A 22,607-nucleotide genomic window follows, 5' to 3' on the forward strand; every position below is an offset into this window, starting at 1 on the left:
TCGCAGTCTCGTAAACTTGAAGAATCGTAGTCACGTAGTCTCATAACCACATGGCTCGTAGTCGCGTAGACAAGATGTAATGAAACCTCGTAGAATTGTAGCTACGTATCCAAGTAGCCTCGTAGACTTGAATCTTCGTAGTCCTATAGTTTCGCGATCACGTAACCTTGAAGACTCGCAATCGTATAGACTCATAACCTCATGGGTCGTAGTCTCATAGACTTGAAGCTACGTAAGCAAGCAGCCTTGTAATCTTATAACATAATGCTGATGGAGCAGTTGGAGCAAAAGTGAAAATTCCTTCGAAGACAGATGCGGCAACTGGAGCCTTGTAGACGAGTAGCTACGAAGTCAAGTACTCATGCAGACTTGTAGTCCTGTATCCTCGCAGTCACATAAACTTGTGTACTAGAAGCTTCGTAGCTCTGTAGCCTCGCAAGCCATGTATAACTCGTAACCAGCTAGATCATTTTAGACTCGTAGCCATGTGGCCTCATGGTCTCCTAGACTCAAAGAATTCTAGGCAAATATATTTGGAGCCAAAAGACTTTTGGAACCAAAGGACTGTTGGTGTCAATGACTGTTGGTGTCAATGACTGATGGAGCCAATGAATATTGGAGCCAATGAATATTGGAGCCAATGACTATAAGTAGTATATAATAGGGGCGCCTGGGACTGGCTTCTGGCTGAGGTGCCGAGGTGCCGACCGCCATCTTAGATTGTGACGTCACGGCGGCCATCTTGGATGGTTGTGACCTTGACCTTTGACCTTGACCTTGAATTTGATCCTCAAAATCCGCCAAAATTGGGCAAAATTTGCCCAAAATTCCTCAAAAATCGCCAAAATTTCCATTTCTGTGGAAAAAAGTTCCGCCAAAAAATTTCAAAAAATTCCACAAATTAAAAATTTCTCTTTTCGAGGAAAAAATTTCCCGTTTCGAGGGAAAAATTCCCGTTTTTAGTCCTTAAAAATCCCAGCGGCTGAAAATTCCTAAAACTGGCTTAAGCATCCTTAACTCAAGCCTCAGTTAAGCCATTTCTAGGAATAAGGATGTCATGGCAGCCATTTTGAAATATGACGTCACCGTTGCAATTTCCGTTACGCCTGCCATCTTTAAAATCTTCATTTATTATCCGATTTTAATGAAAAAAAATTTAAAATTTATATAAAAAAAATCAATTAATAAAATTTTAATATATTTTTTTTAAAACAAACATTAACGACACGGAGCTCAGAGTCCTCGGTTCGAACCCGACGAGGTCAAAAAAAAATAAAAATGGCGACAGATCCTTCCACCACGGAAGTCACCTACAGACTAACCTACCACCACTTTTTATCATCATCTAGTATGACGTCATGGCCGCCATCTTGTCTTCGATGCTGGAGACCACCATCTTGTTTTCGACTGCTAGAGTACGCTGACGCCATGTTAGTTTAACTCTTACCCGCTAGAGTGCAGTAATCATTTATTATTGCTGTGACACCCGCCATCTTGTCATCTGGCCGCCATCTTGAAAATCCGTAATTATTTAGCTAGAAATTCGGGAAAAATTCCAAAATTCATCAAAAAAATCACTCATTAATTTACAGATTGATTCGATCAGTTTCAGTCCTTGGTTCGATACCCGATCGATGCAATAATGTTTAATTTTATGAAAAAATAATAACTTCAATAAGCCACGTTCAACATTCTTAAAGAGACATTAAAACCTTTACTGTCATCATCATCCTATAAGCCACCAACACCAACATATTGGTAATTCATAATTTTAATGCTAGAGATTCGGGAAAAAGTTCAGATATCATTAAATAAATTTCCAATCAATGTACTGATTAATTAGATCGACTAAGGTCCTTGGCACGATCCTGGACGATGAAAAAAATATCAATTTAACATAATAGTAACAGGTTCGAGAAATAAAACACCACAAAGTCTTTTACAAACATAATATTTATTACACAATTTCTATTCTACTACACGAACACTTACGAAAGCCAGCAAATTTACAATCATTTAGTTCCGCAGCGGTGTGAAATGACTAATTCTTAGCTCCAATCGGTTTATACTAGAAAGAGTCCAGCCAGAACCTTTACAGACATAGTCCACCTCTTCTTGACAGAGTTTCTGGATACCGTTTTTAACAGTTTGCTTCACATCGTTAGAACTGTAAATTACTGCAGCCGATGTCTTGAATGCACACTTCTTCACTTTGTCATCGAACGGATATGGCTTTCCATATATACAGTCCAACCACAAGTTATATTTCAAAGGTCCGTTTGTTGCTACATCATCAGTAAGCTGATTGATTATCTTCTGTCTGATATCGTCAAGAAAATTACAAATGTCCTTCGACTCACCGAACGTATTTAGATAATAGTAGTCTTTCAACGTTCCACGAAATGCAGACTGCGCCAAGTAGAAGCCATTATCGTTCACTTGTAATGCTCCGAACACAGTCTTAGGTTTAGTTCCATGTTCAGACGTCATAACAATCGGTTGCTGGGCATCTGTTCTTTTGGTTGTACGCTTTCGTGTCTCCAATCTAAAGCGAGGAGTCGAAATGTCGGCATGTAGTTCAACAGTAGGAGCACAGACTCCACCTTTACATTTTTTCGCATGATGTCTCAAACTGTCAATTCGAGTAAACCATTTAAGGCACTCATCACATCGAAACTTCATGCGAGAAGGATTCTTCGTACATTTGCTCCGCTCATGTCTTCGTGCATCATGGGAAAATGCGAACGACGTATCACAGTAGCTGCAAGGATACCGTGGTGATGAAGACGATCCTTTCAGACCCGATCCAGATACAGACGTTGCAACAGTAGTACCATTTCCAGGCATCCTCTTATGCACATCGATGCATCGTTGTTGCGACGAAACCTTTACTTTCTGCCGCACAGCAGGACCTTTGCATGCCTTCATGTGCGTTTTCATATTATCTTTTCTGGCAAACTGCTTATGACATTTCTCACAAACAAACATTTTACGATATAGGTTCTTGGCACATTCGCTCCTCTCGTGTCGTCGAGCATTGCTGCTGTTTGAGAAAATCTTGTCACAGTAACAACACCGATGTTCGTTAGTTGTTGTCGATTCGGCATCCATTGAAGCCTCCATCGAGGGCGAAACGAAGTTCGTCGAGTTTTCCTGCACAGCCAGCACTACCGGCATTAAAGTCTCTTCTGCTGGTGGTATCGCGTCTGATGAAGTCTCCTCCAGTGTTGTCGCCGTGGTTGTCAACGGAATCTGCTCCTTCTCCGTCGTAGATGTCGTCAAGGTTCCCGTAGTCGACGGTACAACCTCCATCGAGTTCGACGTTAAAGACGGTAAAGATGCCATCGAGGTCTCAAGAACAGATAATTGACACGACTTATGCACCAGAAGAAACAAACTAGACGATCCTTACACCGCCGACGTCAGTAACAAACTGAGCGATCTACTGTCTAGGACTCGCTTATATACATGCACCGTATGGAATAATACGCTAGTCAAATCAAGAACCATGTACAATAATACTAGAGTCAAATCTACAAAATTAAAAAAGAGGATCATTTGATCGAAAAAAAATTCGATCTCTCCAATATACGCCAGGCTCCAAGAGCTACAATTCACGTCATCAGATCCATCTACATTTTGCTCCTATGCTTCAATTGACCATTAGCTGCAAGTTCTCCAACAGCTCCATCAGCTCCAACACGTAATGTACGTAATGTACGCGCAATACATGCAATTTACGTACAATAAATGTAATGATCACACAGTACACACAGGAAACGGAACGTACACACAGTACACACAGAAAACGGAACGTACACACAGTACACACAGGAAACTGAACGTACGCACAGTACACACAGGAAACGGAACGTACACACAGTACACACAGAAAACGGAACGTACACACAGTACACACAGGAAACTGAACGTACACACAGGAAACAGAACGTACACACAGTACACACAGGAAACGGAATGTACACACAGTACACACAGGAAACGGAACGTACACGCAATTTACGCAAAGTACACGCAATGTACGCAATGTACACAATATATATGCAATGTACACACAATGACTACGCTTCGTTCGCGCAGGACAAGCATTTAATGAAAACGAAGCACGTTTGGACGGAAATTCTATAAAACGAAAGCTCATTTAACGAAAAGGAGGCACATTCTCTCGTTCATTCAACTTGGTAGGATACGATCGTCAATGATAAATTAGGATATAATCTCTCCAACAGTCTATGAATCCAACAGTTTATATTTCCACTAGCCATCGACTCCAACAGTCATTGGCTCCAACAGTCATTGGCTCCAACAGTCATTGGCTCCAACGGCCTTTTGGTTCATCAGCTCCAATGATATTTGGTTAGAATGCTACGACTCTAAGAGACTATGAGACTACAATTCTACGAGTGTACAAGACTCCTCCAACTACCTTCAAGTGTACAAAGCTCCAACTACTTCAGCAGCATTATGTTATAAGATTACATGACTGCTTGTCTACATAGCTACAAGTCAACGAGGCTACTTGGCTACGTAGCTACAAGTATACGAGGCTCCAAGCCATCATGACTACGCGACTACGAGCCATGAGGTAACGAGACTACGTGACTATGGGTATTCAAGCTTACGAGACTGCGAGGCTACAGAGCTACGAAGCTTCTAGAACATAAGTTTACGAGACTGCGAGAATACAGGACTACAAGTGTACACGAGTACTTGACTACTTCTTAGCTTCATCAGCTCCAAATGGCTCCAACAGGTCCAACAGCCTCCAAATGCTTAACACAGCTCCAAATGGCTCCAAATGCTCCAAACGACCTCCAAATGCTTGACAGCTCCAAATGTCTCCAGCAGCTCCAAATGCTCCAACAGCTCCAAAAAAAAGGCTCCAAATGCTCCAACAGCCTCCAAATGCTTAACACAGCTCCAAATGGCACCAAATGCTTGGCAGCTCCAAATGCTTCAAAAGGCTCCAAATGCTCCAAATGGCTCCGAATGCTCCAAACGGCCTCCAAATGCTTGACAGCTCCAAAAGGCTCCAAATGCTTAACACAGCTCCAAATGCTTCAAAAGGCTCCAATTATCGCATCTGTCTTCGTCGGCATTTTCTCTTTTGCTCCCACTGCTCCAACAGCATTATGTTATATGATTCCATGGATACTTTGTTACGTAGCTACAGGTCTACGAGGTTCCAATGCATCATGTTTACGAAGCTTCCAGAACACAAGGTTACGAGACTGCGAGGCTACAGGACTACGAAGCTTCCAGGACACGAGGCTACATGGCTACGAGACTACATGACTCTAACTGATTACAATAGCACCACTCAGTGGTGAGAATTAATTTATCTCATTCAAAGGTACTTGTTGCAAGTAGTTCTGCTTTTCAACAACAGATGTCGCCACATGTTACTTGCAGGTAAATAATATTTAGTTCTTTTATGCGGGATGCGGGATGCTCACTAACGATCGCAAAAGAAGGATGGCTTCGCTAGACTCCAAGGAGAAGGAAGTTCGTCCATCCTGTTAGTGCTTCTTAGATTTCTCAGAGATTATTTGACTGAGTAATGATATTTTTTTTTAAATTTCCACCTGATAAAAATATTACAAGTGCTGATTTATTGGCAGAATTTCAATAATTAAATGCAACCTTGAATAAAAAATGACATGACTCATTAAGTAAAAAATTCTTCATGCAGAGATCAATTCCTCATCAGTAACCAGAAGCACTCGGAGAAAACCATCAGATGTCTAGTCAGGAAAAATCAGAAGCACCCAGAGAAAACCATCAAAATATTGTCAAGAATAATCAGGAGCACACGGAGAAAACTACCATAATATTGTCAAGAATAAACGGGAGCACACGGAGAAATACACCATAATATTGACAAGAATAATCAGGAGCACACGGAGAAAACCACCGCAAGTTTTCTTTGATATCATAAAATTTCAGGGAAAAAAATAATAAAAAATAAAAATAAATTAATGAAAAATTTAAAAAAAAATAAAAAAATACATAAAATTCTGGCTTGTACTAGAACTCTATCTTTGTTCAACAATGAGAAGTTCACAAGCTAACAGAATATATTTATGTATTTTTTTATTTTTTTTTAAATTTTTCATTAATTTATTTTTATTTTTTATTATTTTTTTCCCTGAAATTTTATGATATCAAAGAAAACTTGCGGTGGTTTTCTCCGTGTGCTCCTGATTATTCTTGTCAATATTATGGTGGATTTCTCCGTGTGCTCCCGTTTATTCTTGACAATATTATGGTAGTTTTCTCCGTGTGCTCCTGATTATTCTTGACAATATTTTGATGGTTTTCTCTGGGTGCTTCTGATTTTTCCTGACTAGACATCTGATGGTTTTCTCCGAGTGCTTCTGGTTACTGATGAGGAATTGATCTCTGCATGAAGAATTTTTTACTTAATGAGTCATGTCATTTTTTATTCAAGGTTGCATTTAATTATTGAAATTCTGCCAATAAATCAGCACTTGTAATATTTTTATCAGGTGGAAATTTAAAAAAAAATATCATTACTCAGTCAAATAATCTCTGAGAAATCTAAGAAGCACTAACAGGATGGACGAACTTCCTTCTCCTTGGAGTCTAGCGAAGCCATCCTTCTTTTGCGATCGTTAGTGAGCATCCCGCATCCCGCATAAAAGAACTAAATATTATTTACCTGCAAGTAACATGTGGCGACATCTGTTGTTGAAAAGCAGAACTACTTGCAACAAGTACCTTTGAATGAGATAAATTAATTCTCACCACTGAGTGGTGCTATTGTAATCAGTTAGAGTCATGTAGTCTCGTAGCCATGTAGCCTCGTGTCCTGGAAGCTTCGTAGTCCTGTAGCCTCGCAGTCTCGTAACCTTGTGTTCTGGAAGCTTCGTAAACATGATGCATTGGAACCTCGTAGACCTGTAGCTACGTAACAAAGTATCCATGGAATCATATAACATAATGCTGTTGGAGCAGTGGGAGCAAAAGAGAAAATGCCGACGAAGACAGATGCGATAATTGGAGCCTTTTGAAGCATTTGGAGCTGTGTTAAGCATTTGGAGCCTTTTGGAGCTGTCAAGCATTTGGAGGCCGTTTGGAGCATTCGGAGCCATTTGGAGCATTTGGAGCCTTTTGAAGCATTTGGAGCTGCCAAGCATTTGGTGCCATTTGGAGCTGTGTTAAGCATTTGGAGGCTGTTGGAGCATTTGGAGCCTTTTTTTTGGAGCTGTTGGAGCATTTGGAGCTGCTGGAGACATTTGGAGCTGTCAAGCATTTGGAGGTCGTTTGGAGCATTTGGAGCCATTTGGAGCTGTGTTAAGCATTTGGAGGCTGTTGGACCTGTTGGAGCCATTTGGAGCTGATGAAGCTAAGAAGTAGTCAAGTACTCGTGTACACTTGTAGTCCTGTATTCTCGCAGTCTCGTAAACTTATGTTCTAGAAGCTTCGTAGCTCTGTAGCCTCGCAGTCTCGTAAGCTTGAATACCCATAGTCACGTAGTCTCGTTACCTCATGGCTCGTAGTCGCGTAGTCATGATGGCTTGGAGCCTCGTATACTTGTAGCTACGTAGCCAAGTAGCCTCGTTGACTTGTAGCTATGTAGACAAGCAGTCATGTAATCTTATAACATAATGCTGCTGAAGTAGTTGGAGCTTTGTACACTTGAAGGTAGTTGGAGGAGTCTTGTACACTCGTAGAATTGTAGTCTCATAGTCTCTTAGAGTCGTAGCATTCTAACCAAATATCATTGGAGCTGATGAACCAAAAGGCCGTTGGAGCCAATGACTGTTGGAGCCAATGACTGTTGGAGCCAATGACTGTTGGAGTCGATGGCTAGTGGAAATATAAACTGTTGGATTCATAGACTGTTGGAGAGATTATATCCTAATTTATCATTGACGATCGTATCCTACCAAGTTGAATGAACGAGAGAATGTGCCTCCTTTTCGTTAAATGAGCTTTCGTTTTATAGAATTTCCGTCCAAACGTGCTTCGTTTTCATTAAATGCTTGTCCTGCGCGAACGAAGCGTAGTCATTGTGTGTACATTGCATATATATTGTGTACATTGCGTACATTGCGTGTACTTTGCGTAAATTGCGTGTACGTTCCGTTTCCTGTGTGTACTGTGTGTACATTCCGTTTCCTGTGTGTACTGTGTGTACGTTCTGTTTCCTGTGTGTACGTTCAGTTTCCTGTGTGTACTGTGTGTACGTTCCGTTTTCTGTGTGTACTGTGTGTACGTTCCGTTTCCTGTGTGTACTGTGCGTACGTTCAGTTTCCTGTGTGTACTGTGTGTACGTTCCGTTTTCTGTGTGTACTGTGTGTACGTTCCGTTTCCTGTGTGTACTGTGTGATCATTACATTTATTGTACGTAAATTGCATGTATTGCGCGTACATTACGTACATTACGTGTTGGAGCTGATGGAGCTGTTGGAGAACTTGCAGCTAATGGTCAATTGAAGCATAGGAGCAAAATGTAGATGGATCTGATGACGTGAATTGTAGCTCTTGGAGCCTGGCGTATATTGGAGAGATCGAATTTTTTTTCGATCAAATGATCCTCTTTTTTAATTTTGTAGATTTGACTCTAGTATTATTGTACATGGTTCTTGATTTGACTAGCGTATTATTCCATACGGTGCATGTATATAAGCGAGTCCTAGACAGTAGATCGCTCAGTTTGTTACTGACGTCGGCGGTGTAAGGATCGTCTAGTTTGTTTCTTCTGGTGCATAAGTCGTGTCAATTATCTGTTCTTGAGACCTCGATGGCATCTTTACCGTCTTTAACGTCGAACTCGATGGAGGTTGTACCGTCGACTACGGGAACCTTGACGACATCTACGACGGAGAAGGAGCAGATTCCGTTGACAACCACGGCGACAACACTGGAGGAGACTTCATCAGACGCGATACCACCAGCAGAAGAGACTTTAATGCCGGTAGTGCTGGCTGTGCAGGAAAACTCGACGAACATCGTTTCGCCCTCGATGGAGGCTTCAATGGATGCCGAATCGACAACAACTAACGAACATCGGTGTTGTTACTGTGACAAGATTTTCTCAAACAGCAGCAATGCTCGACGACACGAGAGGAGCGAATGTGCCAAGAACCTATATCGTAAAATGTTTGTTTGTGAGAAATGTCATAAGCAGTTTGCCAGAAAAGATAATATGAAAACGCACATGAAGGCATGCAAAGGTCCTGCTGTGCGGCAGAAAGTAAAGGTTTCGTCGCAACAACGATGCATCGATGTGCATAAGAGGATGCCTGGAAATGGTACTACTGTTGCAACGTCTGTATCTGGATCGGGTCTGAAAGGATCGTCTTCATCACCACGGTATCCTTGCAGCTACTGTGATACGTCGTTCGCATTTTCCCATGATGCACGAAGACATGAGCGGAGCAAATGTACGAAGAATCCTTCTCGCATGAAGTTTCGATGTGATGAGTGCCTTAAATGGTTTACTCGAATTGACAGTTTGAGACATCATGCGAAAAAATGTAAAGGTGGAGTCTGTGCTCCTACTGTTGAACTACATGCCGACATTTCGACTCCTCGCTTTAGATTGGAGACACGAAAGCGTACAACCAAAAGAACAGATGCCCAGCAACCGATTGTTATGACGTCTGAACATGGAACTAAACCTAAGACTGTGTTCGGAGCATTACAAGTGAACGATAATGGCTTCTACTTGGCGCAGTCTGCATTTCGTGGAACGTTGAAAGACTACTATTATCTAAATACGTTCGGTGAGTCGAAGGACATTTGTAATTTTCTTGACGATATCAGACAGAAGATAATCAATCAGCTTACTGATGATGTAGCAACAAACGGACCTTTGAAATATAACTTGTGGTTGGACTGTATATATGGAAAGCCATATCCGTTCGATGACAAAGTGAAGAAGTGTGCATTCAAGACATCGGCTGCAGTAATTTACAGTTCTAACGATGTGAAGCAAACTGTTAAAAATGGTATCCAGAAACTCTGTCAAGAAGAGGTGGACTATGTCTGTAAAGGTTCTGGCTGGACTCTTTCTAGTATAAACCGATTGGAGCTAAGAATTAGTCATTTCACACCGCTGCGGAACTAAATGATTGTAAATTTGCTGGCTTTCGTAAGTGTTCGTGTAGTAGAATAGAAATTGTGTAATAAATGTTATGTTTGTAAAAGACTTTGTGGTGTTTTATTTCTCGAACCTGTTACTATTATGTTAAATTGATATTTTTTTCATCGTCCAGGATCGTGCCAAGGACCTTAGTCGATCTAATTAATCAGTACATTGATTGGAAATTTATTTAATGATATCTGAACTTTTTCCCGAATCTCTAGCATTAAAATTATGAATTACCAATATGTTGGTGTTGGTGGCTTATAGGATGATGATGACAGTAAAGGTTTTAATGTCTCTTTAAGAATGTTGAACGTGGCTTATTGAAGTTATTATTTTTTCATAAAATTAAACATTATTGCATCGATCGGGTATCGAACCAAGGACTGAAACTGATCGAATCAATCTGTAAATTAATGAGTGATTTTTTTGATGAATTTTGGAATTTTTCCCGAATTTCTAGCTAAATAATTACGGATTTTCAAGATGGCGGCCAGATGACAAGATGGCGGGTGTCACAGCAATAATAAATGATTACTGCACTCTAGCGGGTAAGAGTTAAACTAACATGGCGTCAGCATACTCTAGCAGTCGAAAACAAGATGGTGGTCTCCAGCATCGCAGACAAGATGGCGGCCATGATGTCATACTAGATGATGATAAAAAGTGGTGGTAGGTTAGTCTGTAGGTGACTTCCGTGGTGGAAGGATCTGTCGCCATTTTTATTTTTTTTTTGACCTCGTCGGGTTCGAACCGAGGACTCTGAGCTCCGTGTCGTTAATGTTTGTTTTAAAAAAAAATATATTAAAATTTTATTAATTGATTTTTTTTATATAAATTTTAAATTTTTTTTCATTAAAATCGGATAATAAATGAAGATTTTAAAGATGGCGGGCGTAACGGAAATTGCAACGGTGACGTCATATTTCAAAATGGCTGCCATGACATCCTTATTCCTAGAAATGGCTTAACTGAGGCTTGAGTTAAGGATGCTTAAGCCAGTTTTAGGAATTTTCAGCCGCTGGGATTTTTAAGGACTAAAAACGGGAATTTTTCCCTCGAAACGGGAAATTTTTCCCTCGAAAAGAGAAATTTTTAATTTGTGGAATTTTTTGAAATTTTTTGGCGGAACTTTTTTCCACAGAAATGGAAATTTTGGCGATTTTTGAGGAATTTTGGGCAAATTTTGCCCAATTTTGGCGGATTTTGAGGATCAAATTCAAGGTCAAGGTCAAAGGTCAAGGTCACAACCATCCAAGATGGCCGCCGTGACGTCACAATCTAAGATGGCGGTCGGCACCTCGGCACCTCAGCCAGAAGCCAGTCCCAGGCGCCCCTATTATATACTACTACTATAGGAGCCAAAAGACTGACGTCTTTTGGAGTCTGTTGGGGCATTTGGAGCAATTGGAGCCAATGAATATTGGAGCCAATGAATATTGGAGCCAACGAATATTGTAGCCAATGACTATTGGAGCCAATGACTATAGGAGCCAAAAGACTGTTGGAGCCAAAAGACTGACGCCTTTTGGAGTCTGTTGGAGCATTTGGAGCAATTGGAGCCCATTAATAATGAAGCCAATTAATATTGTTGCCAATGAATATTGGAGCCAATGAACATTGGAGTCAATGAATATTGGAGCCAATGAATATTGGAGCCTATGACTATTGGAGCCAATGACTATTGGAGCCAATGACTATTGGAGCCAATGACTATAAGAACTAATAGACTGTTGGAGCCAAAAGACTGATGTAGCCTTTTGAAAAGACTTTTGGAACCAAAAGACTAATGTTGTCAATAACTGATGGAGCCAATGAATATTGGAGCCAATGAATATTGGAGTCGATGACTATTGCAGGCAATGTATATTGGAGCCTATGAATATCGTAGCCAATGAATATTGTAGCCAATGAACATTGGAGTCAATGAATATTGGAGCCAATGTCTATAGGAGCCAAAAGACTGATGGAGCCAAAAGACTAATGGAGCCTTTTGGAGCCTGTTGGAGCATTTGGAGCAATTGGAGCCCATGAATATTGTAGCCAATGAATATTGGAGTCAACGAGTTTTGGAGCCAATGAATATTGGAGTCAATGAATATTGAAGCCAATGACTATTGGAGCCTATGCATATTGGTGATAATGAATATTGGAGCCAATGAATATTGGAGCAAATGAATAATGGAATATGAATATTGGAGCGAATGAATATTGGAGAAAATGAATATTGGAGTCAATGAATATTACAGCCAATGAATATTAGTGTCAATGAATATTGGAGCCAATGAATATTGGAGCCAATGAATTTTGGAGCCAATGAATTTTGGAGCCAATAAATATTGGAGCCAATGAATGTTGGAGCCAATGGCTATAGGAACCAAAATACTGTTGGAGCCTTTTGGAGCCTGTTGGAGCATTTGGAGCAATTTGAGCCAATGAATATTGGAGCCAATGAATATCGGAACAATGAATATTAGAGCCAATGAATATTGGAGACAATGAATATTGATGCCAATGAATATTGGTGTCAATGAGTATTGGAGCAAATGAATATTGGACCTAATGAATTTTGGAGCCAATGTATTTTGGAGCCAATAATATTGGAGCCAATGAATATAGGAGCCATTGGCTATAGGAACCAAAAGACTGTTGGAGCCTTTTGGAGCCTATTGGAGCCTGTTGGAGCATTTGGAGCAATTGGAGCCAATTTATTTTGGAGGCCATGAATATTGGATCTAATGAATATTGGAGCCAATGAATATTGGAGCCAATGAATATTGGAGCCAATGAATATTGTAGTCAATGAATATTGTAGCCAATGAGTATTGGAGCCAATGATAAATGAGCTGCCTTTTCGCTGTCGGTGCTTCTAATTGAGTTGCCTTTTCGATGGCGGTGCTGCCTTTTAGTTGTCGGTGCTTCCAAATGAGCTGCCTTTTTTTGGCGGTGCTGCCTTTTCGTTGTCGGTGCTGCCTTTCAGTTGTCGGTGCTTCCAAATGAGCTGCCTTTTTGTTGGCGGTGCTGCCTTTTCGTTGTCGGTGCTGCCTTTACGTTGACGGTGCTTCCAAATGAGCTGCCTTTTCGTTGGCGGTGCTGCATTTTTGTTGACGGTGCTTCCAAATGTGCTGCCATTTCGTTGGCGGTGCTGTCTTTTATTTGTCGGTGCTTCCATATGTGGTGCCTGTTCGTTGGCGGTGCTGCCTTTTCGTTGATTGCGCGTAGTACAAAATGTAGTGACTGAATATTTACTAGTTTAAACATCTTAGGGTTACTAAAATATTTTTCAAGGTCACTTGGTCCTTTAGTATGTATAAAAAATGTCACGATGGATTGATTGAATATAATTAGCTAACGACGAAGGTCTTTCGTACCTGAAATGTCTAGCCTATACGTCTGATAATGACATGACTCGGTCTCATGGACTGAAGACAATTGATCTATATGTGTGGCTTTGTACATGAACGGCTTATAGGTTATTCAGATTAATGAAAAATTAGACTTTCATGTTAGGCTAATCGCCACTGTATTTAATTCGATGGCCAGGTATATTGTCTTGAGTTGTTTTTCGTAGAGTGAATGATTAATAAACTCCGCGAAAGGTAATGGAAAACAGAATCTAAAATTTATTTAATAATTTGTTACAACTGTCACTGGTCAAGAATCGAACCGTGGACAGGAATCCATCGATTTAATTTGTAAATTAATAATTGATTTCATCGGAGACTATTGGAATTTTTCCCGCATTTCTAGCTAAATAATTACATGATTTCAAGATGGCTACCAAATTTCAAGATGTTGGGCACCTCAGTAATAATAAATGATTACTGCACTGTAGCAGGTAAGAATAAAACTATCATGGTGGTAAGACGAGTACACACATGATGGTGTCCTCCAGCAGACGAAAACATGATGGTGGCAATGACCACTAGCATGTGGTAGCTCCTGGTAGCATGTACTGAACGTAAAATGAGGGATCCATGATGGTCGACAAGGTCAAAGTCAAATATCAAGGTCAAGGTCAAATATCAATGTCAAGGTCAAATTTCAAGGTCAAGGTCAAATATGAAGGTCAAGGTCAAATTTTAAGGTCAAGGTCAAATTTCAAGGTCAAGGTCAATTTTCAAGGTCTAGGTCAAATTTCAAGGTCAAAGTTCAAGGCCAAGGTCAAAGTTCAAGGTCAATGACAAAGTTCAATGCCTATAGATGAGGTAAAAGATATGGTGAACAGAAAATTATATTAACATGACGCCAGCACACTCTAGCAGACGAAAAAAATATGACGGTCTCCAGCGGACGATGACAAGATGGCGGACATGATGTCATACTATCTGAGGATATATACCTTGATATTGGTGGTAGGTCAGTCTGTAGGTGGCTTCTGTGGAGGAAGGATCTGATCGTTTTTATTTTTTATTTTTTGCTCTCACCGGTTTCGAACCAAGGACGTGAATCGATATAATCAATCAGAATTCTATTAAGTTAATTTTTTGATGAATTTTGGAATTTTTGCCGATTTTCTAACATAAAAATTACGGATTTACAAGATGGCGTCTAAATTTCAAGATGGCGACCATAACGATAATTGCAACATTAATAGGATCCAATATGGTGGTCGTAACATAAAGTGTAAGAATGACATGCTACTCAACCAAGATGGCATGTGTAACGAAATATGCAACATTTATATAATCCAAGATGGCAAACGTAACGATAACTGCAACAGTGGTTTTTAAGATTTTTATTTAATTCTATTAGTTAAATTTTTTAATGATTTTTAAAATTTTTCCCGATTTTCTAACATAAAAATTGCGGTTTTTCAAGATGGCGGACGTATAGAAAATTGCAATACGTCATAATCCTAAAAGAGGCTTATCGGAGGCTGTAGACATGGATGCTTAAGCCTATATCAGGAGTTTCGTGGTTTTTAAGGCAAAACGACTTTTGTGGTTTTTCGAAATCCTAATTTTTCCACGAAACGGGAATTTTTCCCTCGAAAACGGGAAATTTTGAGTCATTTTGTGTCATTTTTGAGGAATTTTGAGGAATTTTGGGTCAAAAATGGCCGCCGTGACATCACAATCCAAGATGGCGGACACCGATACCGAAACCACGCGCCAGCGCCAGTTTCAGAAACGGCTATTACACACTACTCTTATAAGAAATAAGCTTAAATTTGTAAAATTGTATGATATTTCGGGGGAACTGGAAAGAAAGGGGGCCGCTACAGATTATCTGCTTAGAGAGATGGCTACGTGAAATCGGGGCCTGTCTACCTGGCAGTGGGGCTCGACCCTTTATGGGTTCACGCCTAGATTTTTCCTCTTAGGAAACACAGAGGACATTGCCAGCAGAGAGAGGGTTTTCTCAGGGTACTGCTCCCGTTCCTCGCACCATGACTGCTCCACTGTAGGGGCTGCCAGGGAAAGGACTAACACTTGTGGACTGTTAGTTCAGAAGCTGGCCACTGCACGAGTGAAGCTTCCCATCCGCAGCAACACGTGGGGTCCTTGCATTACATTACAAATACATGCTTTTAAAATAATGTTGCATCAACATACACCATTTTATGTCTATATGGCGATACATCAATATAATTTTACGAGATGTACAATTGATTTGCAGAGGCAGATTAAATTGCGGTAAGCATCTCTAATTAAAAGTTAACAAAAAAAGTGTTATTTTTAAATGTGTGTATTACATTCAGAGAAATAGCTAACATTTCAATAAAAAAAGCAGTTTATGGCAAAAAAAAAACAACAAATAACTGAGTAGTACAAATTATTTGTTTTTATTCAGGAAAACCATCATCCTTATTTTCTTAGGTTTCAAAGTTAGCCTTCTAAAGTCATGAAAATTGTGATGTGAACCAAGAACTAGCCAACACAAACAATTTGTGATAAGTTTGTCAAAGAAAAAACCACCTGAATTAAATCAGAAAGTTTTACATCAGATTACGTTTTTGTTTAAAGATTTTATCAGACATGTAAATTTTTCAACTACTTTGAAGAAGTATGTTAAAGTTAAAAAATTAGAAAACTATCTCTGCCTATTCAGAATTTGGATAAGTGTCCCTGATTTTTGTTCCATTGGATTTTTAATTTTGTAGGCCTAATTGTGATGTGTTCTTCTTGCTATTAAAACTTTTGTGAACTTACTTGTGAATTAAGTACTTTTTTTCGTTTATAAGCTAAAGATTTCCTTAGTTTTAATTAAATAATTAATTAGATTTCAAATAAGGCTTGGAAAGACACCTAATTTGAATAACATACTTTGTAGAAAGGAGTTGTTAACAAACCAGAGTTTAATTGCTAAATTGATTTTGAAGCATCAATGAAAAAAAAACCTTAATATTCTTCCTTAAATCAATTGTATCAGTGTAATATAAGCTTTTAAATGTATATGTGGTGGTTTAGTTTCATTGTTCCAATTGGGAGGTTAAAGTCCAATAAAAATGTTTTGGACATATCAACATCTTTTCAAGTTAATTCTAGAATTTTTTTTCTTTGCCCAGTGCAGTAAATGAGGCCTTTTCATTATGCTTGAGCACTGACTAAATTTTTTTCAATGTTTAGATCCAAAAATCACGTAAATAGCCCTTTTTTTTTGCATTCTTTAAATCCTAATTTTCCTTGGGGAAGGCCACAGAACTCAATGCTTTAAAAGGGAAATCTGTGATTTACAGCATGGGTCTGGTTTCACTCGCCAACCACAACAGTGTTTGACCTGCCTCCCCCCTTCAAATAGTTTCTGGATCCGCCATTGGCTCAGAGGCATATCTGAACCCTACATAAATGTAATGTCTACGCAAACCTAAGTGCATGAGTGTGTATGCATGGCCACACAAGTGTGTTTTTTCCTTACGAGTTGTGGTTACAACTTACCTCTCCTCATTTCCACCACTACAATGTAAGCTGAAGACTTTTTTTTAGATCTATGCTAATAAACATGATACTGGAGTCCTCAAAACTATAAAAAAAGAGTAAAACCGGCAGTTTTGTAATATTATGTTGCTGCAGCCACTTTTGTTATGTTCAGTTATTTCAGCCAAAAATTTGAATATTGGCAGAAGCGCCAATTAGACTAAATATCTTGAAGTCCTTGTCTTCTGATCAGATTCAAAACAGCCGTTTTTGATATAATCTCTCCTGGTTTGTAAAGCAAAAAAATTTCGTGAGAATTTCAGCACTGAGACTTACCTACCTAAAAATGAATATTGATTGGGTTGTTTGTCAGCTAATAGGATATAAACACTTCCTTTCCTTTCCCAATCCCAACTGATAAGATGATCAACTCCAAAATATCACTATGGCTGAACATGAATGATTTGTATACACTCATTCGGTTTGTCAAAAATATGCAATTTTATATTTTGCAAGTACTGCAAAGGTCAAAATAGTTCCAGAAATAAGAAATAACCGCAGAAGGTTAAAATAAATTGGTGGAAGTAAAATAAGTTCAGCATTTTTTTGTCAAGCTGAATGTATCGGTTTTAATGTTTTTAAAACAAAATTGTTACTTTATAATGTATTTATTATTATAATTTTTATTTATATAATGTTTAGAATTATGGAGTGTATTTATATGTGGCAATTTTTCCGGTATTGAATTTACTTAATGAGACAAACATCATAGTGTGCATGTGTGCAATCTAATAAGCAGTCGGAAAAGCTGTCAATAGCAAAATCAAACCCAAATGCTATGCTGATTATTTGCTTTTGTTTGGTTTCAGCTTGCAATTTTTAACATTCAAATAACAATGAGTTTTAAGTATATGCACTCATTGTTTTATAAACTCGTGTCGATTTACTCTCCATTATTGTGAATCTTAGTCTTAGACACCTGTCAAAAACAAACAAACAAACAATTGTGGGTGAAAAATAAGATCTCTTGGCTAATTATATTGTAATATAATCGTTACAACCAAATTATACGAGTTAAAAATCAATTATAAAGTAAAAAATGAAGTGACTTACGGCAGAAAGGCTCAGTTCCGCTGGTTTTAACATAGAAGGACCCTCTAGCAGGAAAAAGGTTTGTCGACAGCCCTAGAGGAGCAACAATGTCTAGAATACCACGTCCCTCTTCATTACTGCCGTCTTCATTGCTGTAGAGAATAAACAAAGTCATAACTGTTTCGAAGAGTAAGTTGTTACATTGCTTTTGGAACGAATTTGAGGATAACTGCAGCAGTATGTTTTTTATTAGACAACCAAAAGAATAGCAGTGTCAAAATTTTATTTTGGGCATATAATGGTTCAACATTATCAAATTATTTTATCACTAACACATTTTAAAAATAAACATAACTGATTTTTGATATGTTAACTCTCTGCCTTACACCTTACCCACCATGAAGGTTTTTCCATTACAAATCATAATTTTTTTGTCAAAAATAATACTGTAGAAGTTGAGTTGCATGTTTTACCCAGGTGTGGCAGCATGTAAGATGAACTTCTTGTGTGATGCAGCAAAACATTATTGCAGAGAACAGATAATTTTAAGCTTATATCTTGCGACAAAGTTTGCAAAAAAAAAAAAAACAGATAGTGCAATGCTTGCATTATACAGTGAAACATCCGAAGATATAGGGTGTGCGTACCATTCTTGGTTATAATGTAATATTTACGTTAAACACTGTTAAACTAGTAAACTTAAAGAGTGGCTTAACTTTGACGTGGTACTGCCCTGCCGTCCGCTGCTGTTGGAGTGGCCAGCTGCCGCCAAAGGTTTTTTTTTTTTAAAGATTTTGCTACTTTAATTAGCAAAACGGATAGCGTTATATATTCCAGAACAATTTATGTTATTTTACAGCCCCCCAGAGACAGACTGGCAGCATATGGGATTTAAATTAATGATATTATGCAAAAAAAATATGCCATATATTTATTTTTCAGTTTTTGAAATTTAGCCACTAAAAAGTCTACAAGTTTAATAGTTTTTAATGAACATTACAATTATAGTGTGAAACAGGATATAATCTTTAAAATCTAAATAAACATGTAAAAATGTAATAATCCAACATAGTGGCTGGGGTAGAGCCTCAACATGATAGCTAACTGATTCAAGTAAAAAAAAATATTTTTAATAATGGGCAAGAAAAACTAAATGATTCAAGAAAAAATTTAAAGAACATTAAAATGTGTGCAGTAAAATAAAGTCCCAAAGATGAAAATAGTCCATTGACATGTTACAATTTAAGGACCGAATATTGCATTTTTTTAGAGGACACAATTTTATTTTTGGGACATGTTTGGGGGGTCAATAGAAGCTTAACCTCAAGTTTGTGGGGTCGCCACCCTTGTCTCCCGGCCGCCATCTTGGAAAAAGGAGTGCAAACACATTTTTCGCGATATCTCGGAAACTATGCGTTCTACAAAAAATTTGTGAAAACATAATTTGTAGCAAATTGCTTTGCCTACAAATATGTTTATATAACATTTTGCCCTAAATTTAAAATTAAAGAAGGTATAAGCAAAAAAGTAAGAAAATTTCTATAAAAATTTTCTTTTTTGCTCTATAACTTTTTTCCCATACATTTTACAAAAAAAATACCTGAGACCAATCTTGTAGATCGTCTTTTGAGAAAATTTTTTCTCTATAATGTTTTTTAATTTCATTCATTTAAAACGCTGTTACAGCGCTCCAAAGTTGATCGGGTTCGTCAATGCTCATGAGAATCCGGTCAAAACGAAATGTTTAACTTAGTTTGATGATCTTTTTTTTTTTATTGTAAACACATTTTTTAAAATTTTTTGTTTAATCTGTACAACTTTCCGATAAAAGAAATTCCGAAAAAACAATTTTTTTTTATTTTCTTCCGACAACGATATCTCTCGAACGAATCAACCAATTTCGACCGGATTAGCGGCGATTGACGTTTTTTAAAGTTAAGAGTTGATTAGTTTTTGAGTCGATCGGTAAAGCTGTTTAAAAGTTATTCCAAAAAATCAGTTTTTTCGAATTCTTTTAACGACGATAACTCACAAACGAATTAACCGATTTTGACCTTGTTTGCAGCGATCGACGTAGTGTTTTAAGCTTTAGAGCTGATTAGCTAAGCTTTTAAAAATTTATTAAAAAAACAGTGTTTCAACTTTTTTATTTTTGAGATTTCTCAAAATATACTGGTCCGAATCGGTTCAAATTTTTAGTAAATCTAAATTTAGTGGAATTCTTTGGAACCCCACTTAGTTCATTCCATTTGGTCAAGCCGTTCAAAAGTTATAAGAGGGTTACATACAGGGAAACGAGGGAAAACATTCAGGGAAGCTTCCTAGCGCCTCTAAACGTCGAGATCTGATAACAACTCGATTTTAGAAAAACTGGGTAAAACCAATAACTTCCCGATTTTTTAAAATTTTCAATTTTCTTAGCGGAAAGTTAAAAAACGCGCCTACGGACTCTGTCTCATAGGTGGCGGGGAAAAGAGTTAGCAATGAATAAGTAAAGTTGTACGTAGGGATTTAACAGCAGGATTAAGGTCTCTTTACACACACCAGTGCCGTGACAGTGCCGTGACCGGCTCGTGAATCCACCGGCCGTGATGTCACAGTGCTGTTTAGTCACAATGGTCAGTGTTTCACCCGGCGTGTAGCAGTAATTGAGATGGCTACATGCTCGGAGGATGACCTCTTGGCTATTGCTGTGATTTTGGATGAAGAAGAAGAGGAAGTGCAAGTGAAAAAACTGAAGTGGGTCCATCAGGTGTAGCAAAATAGAGGAAGAGAAGGGGAATTTGCTACTTTGTACAGTCAATTGACAGACGATGGAGCAAAGTTTTATGAATTTTTTAGAATGCCAGAAAATCCTTTCAACTTACTGTTGAAGAAATTGGAAGATTATCTGCAAAAGCGGGACACTCACTGGAGGAAAGCCATCACAGCAAGAGAACGGCTCGCTATATGCCTGAGGTAAGCTGGTATATGACCAACACACATGAATAAAAGTAATATGTGACAGGTTTAGTAGAATAAAATATCTGAAATCAGTATCCATCCACCATCATTAATTACAACTATACCTACATTATATGTAATTAAATATCACATATGTAATATATATTGTTACGAAGGTTGAAGGTTGAAGGTTGAAGGTATCAACATACTTTAATTTTCATAAATAATCAACTTACTGAGTTTGTACCTGTAGTTCAGGACAATCCTGTATATTAGGAATATATAACTACACAATAAATGAAAACCTAATATGTATGTAAGTATAAGTATGTGCAATATTCTTAGAAAACAAATACGTGAAAACAATTTACTTTTAGACATTTTAAATTTCGCGACTATGAGAAGAAAAGCTGAAAATGTCACAAACTGTTCCTTTTAGCTTATTTTCACTCTGAATAACTGTGGTAATACTCTTGCAATGAAAAGTTGACTGGAGTGGCTGGCTGGGCTTCATCAGTAGATGGTTTTGATGTTTGATATACATTCTCTAAAGAAGAGTGATGAGAGCTTCCTGCAGGGGAAGGTTGTTCCGGAAACTTAGGGGTGGATCCGTGTGATGAGCCAGACGACTGTGGAACTTGCTGCTGGTCTAGAAGCAGTTTCAACTCATACTTTTGAACGGCAGAAAAAATATCTGATTTAGCATAATGCCAATAATGAGGCGGCAATTTCTTCAAAGATGGAGCTATTACACAAAGAAAAGCATCACCGCGATGTTGTAGTGGCGGCGAATAGCAGTTCCCACTTTCATTCTTTTGTATAAGATATTCCATTACTGTAGCAGCGGCAGTTTTTGGGGTTGCAGTGTTTTGTTTTCTTTCGTGGTATTACACTTTGAATTGAACCTGTTGGTTTTGGATTGGTCCAAGTGTGACTTTGTGACTGTACAGTTACAGACGTATTGGCTTCCATTGTTTGGTCTTCAGCATCTTATTCATGGTAGCAAGATATAGACTCATCTACGTCAACCTCGCCTCTGAGGTCCTCGTTACTTGCTGCTTCATAAATATTTCTCCTTGTCTCCCTCTCCTGGAAATAGTCCTTCGAAAAGCTCAACTGCTCAGAATACTTGTAAAGCTTCACATTTTTGGAGTTTTGATCACTCACAGTTTTATTTTCCTTCAACGACTTTCTGAAGTTATCCCTGATGTTTCCCCATCTAGTTTTACATAACGGGCCTGAAACACATAGCAAATAATATTAGTTAAATAACATTTCTGTGTTATTAATTTACCTTACAAATGAACAGTTTAGTTGTACTGTGTTTCTAATATCGATATGTTTATATGCAGGACGTCATTCCAAAATCGGCGCAAATTGTTGCGATACAAGAAATGTTAAAACGCTTCGGAAAATTGTCTGAAAAGTTTAAAACTTTTTGAAAACGTTTTATGGTGAACTATTTCAGTAGTCTGGGAACAATTTGTAATCTGTTGAAATGTTTGTTTTAATTTCAGCAATTTGTGCTTTAATTATAAAATTCTTTGCAATTATTCTAAAAGATTAAAAATATA

At 38.3% G+C, this 22,607-nt stretch overlaps 1 protein-coding gene across 1 annotated transcript in view; it reads right to left on the reverse strand.

Moving 5' to 3' along the window:
- Nucleotides 1-22,607, reverse strand: part of LOC134531092 (pancreatic lipase-related protein 2-like) — a 163,283-nt gene that overhangs the window by 15,632 nt on the left and 125,044 nt on the right. The window contains exon 11 of the mRNA XM_063366628.1: nt 18,112-18,242. Within this exon, the coding sequence (XP_063222698.1) occupies nt 18,112-18,242 (131 nt within the window). The remainder of the gene's footprint in view (nt 1-18,111; nt 18,243-22,607) is intronic.

Source organism: Bacillus rossius, chromosome 3, assembly GCF_032445375.1.
Source record: "Bacillus rossius redtenbacheri isolate Brsri chromosome 3, Brsri_v3, whole genome shotgun sequence".
NCBI classification, from domain to species: domain Eukaryota; kingdom Metazoa; phylum Arthropoda; class Insecta; order Phasmatodea; family Bacillidae; genus Bacillus; species Bacillus rossius.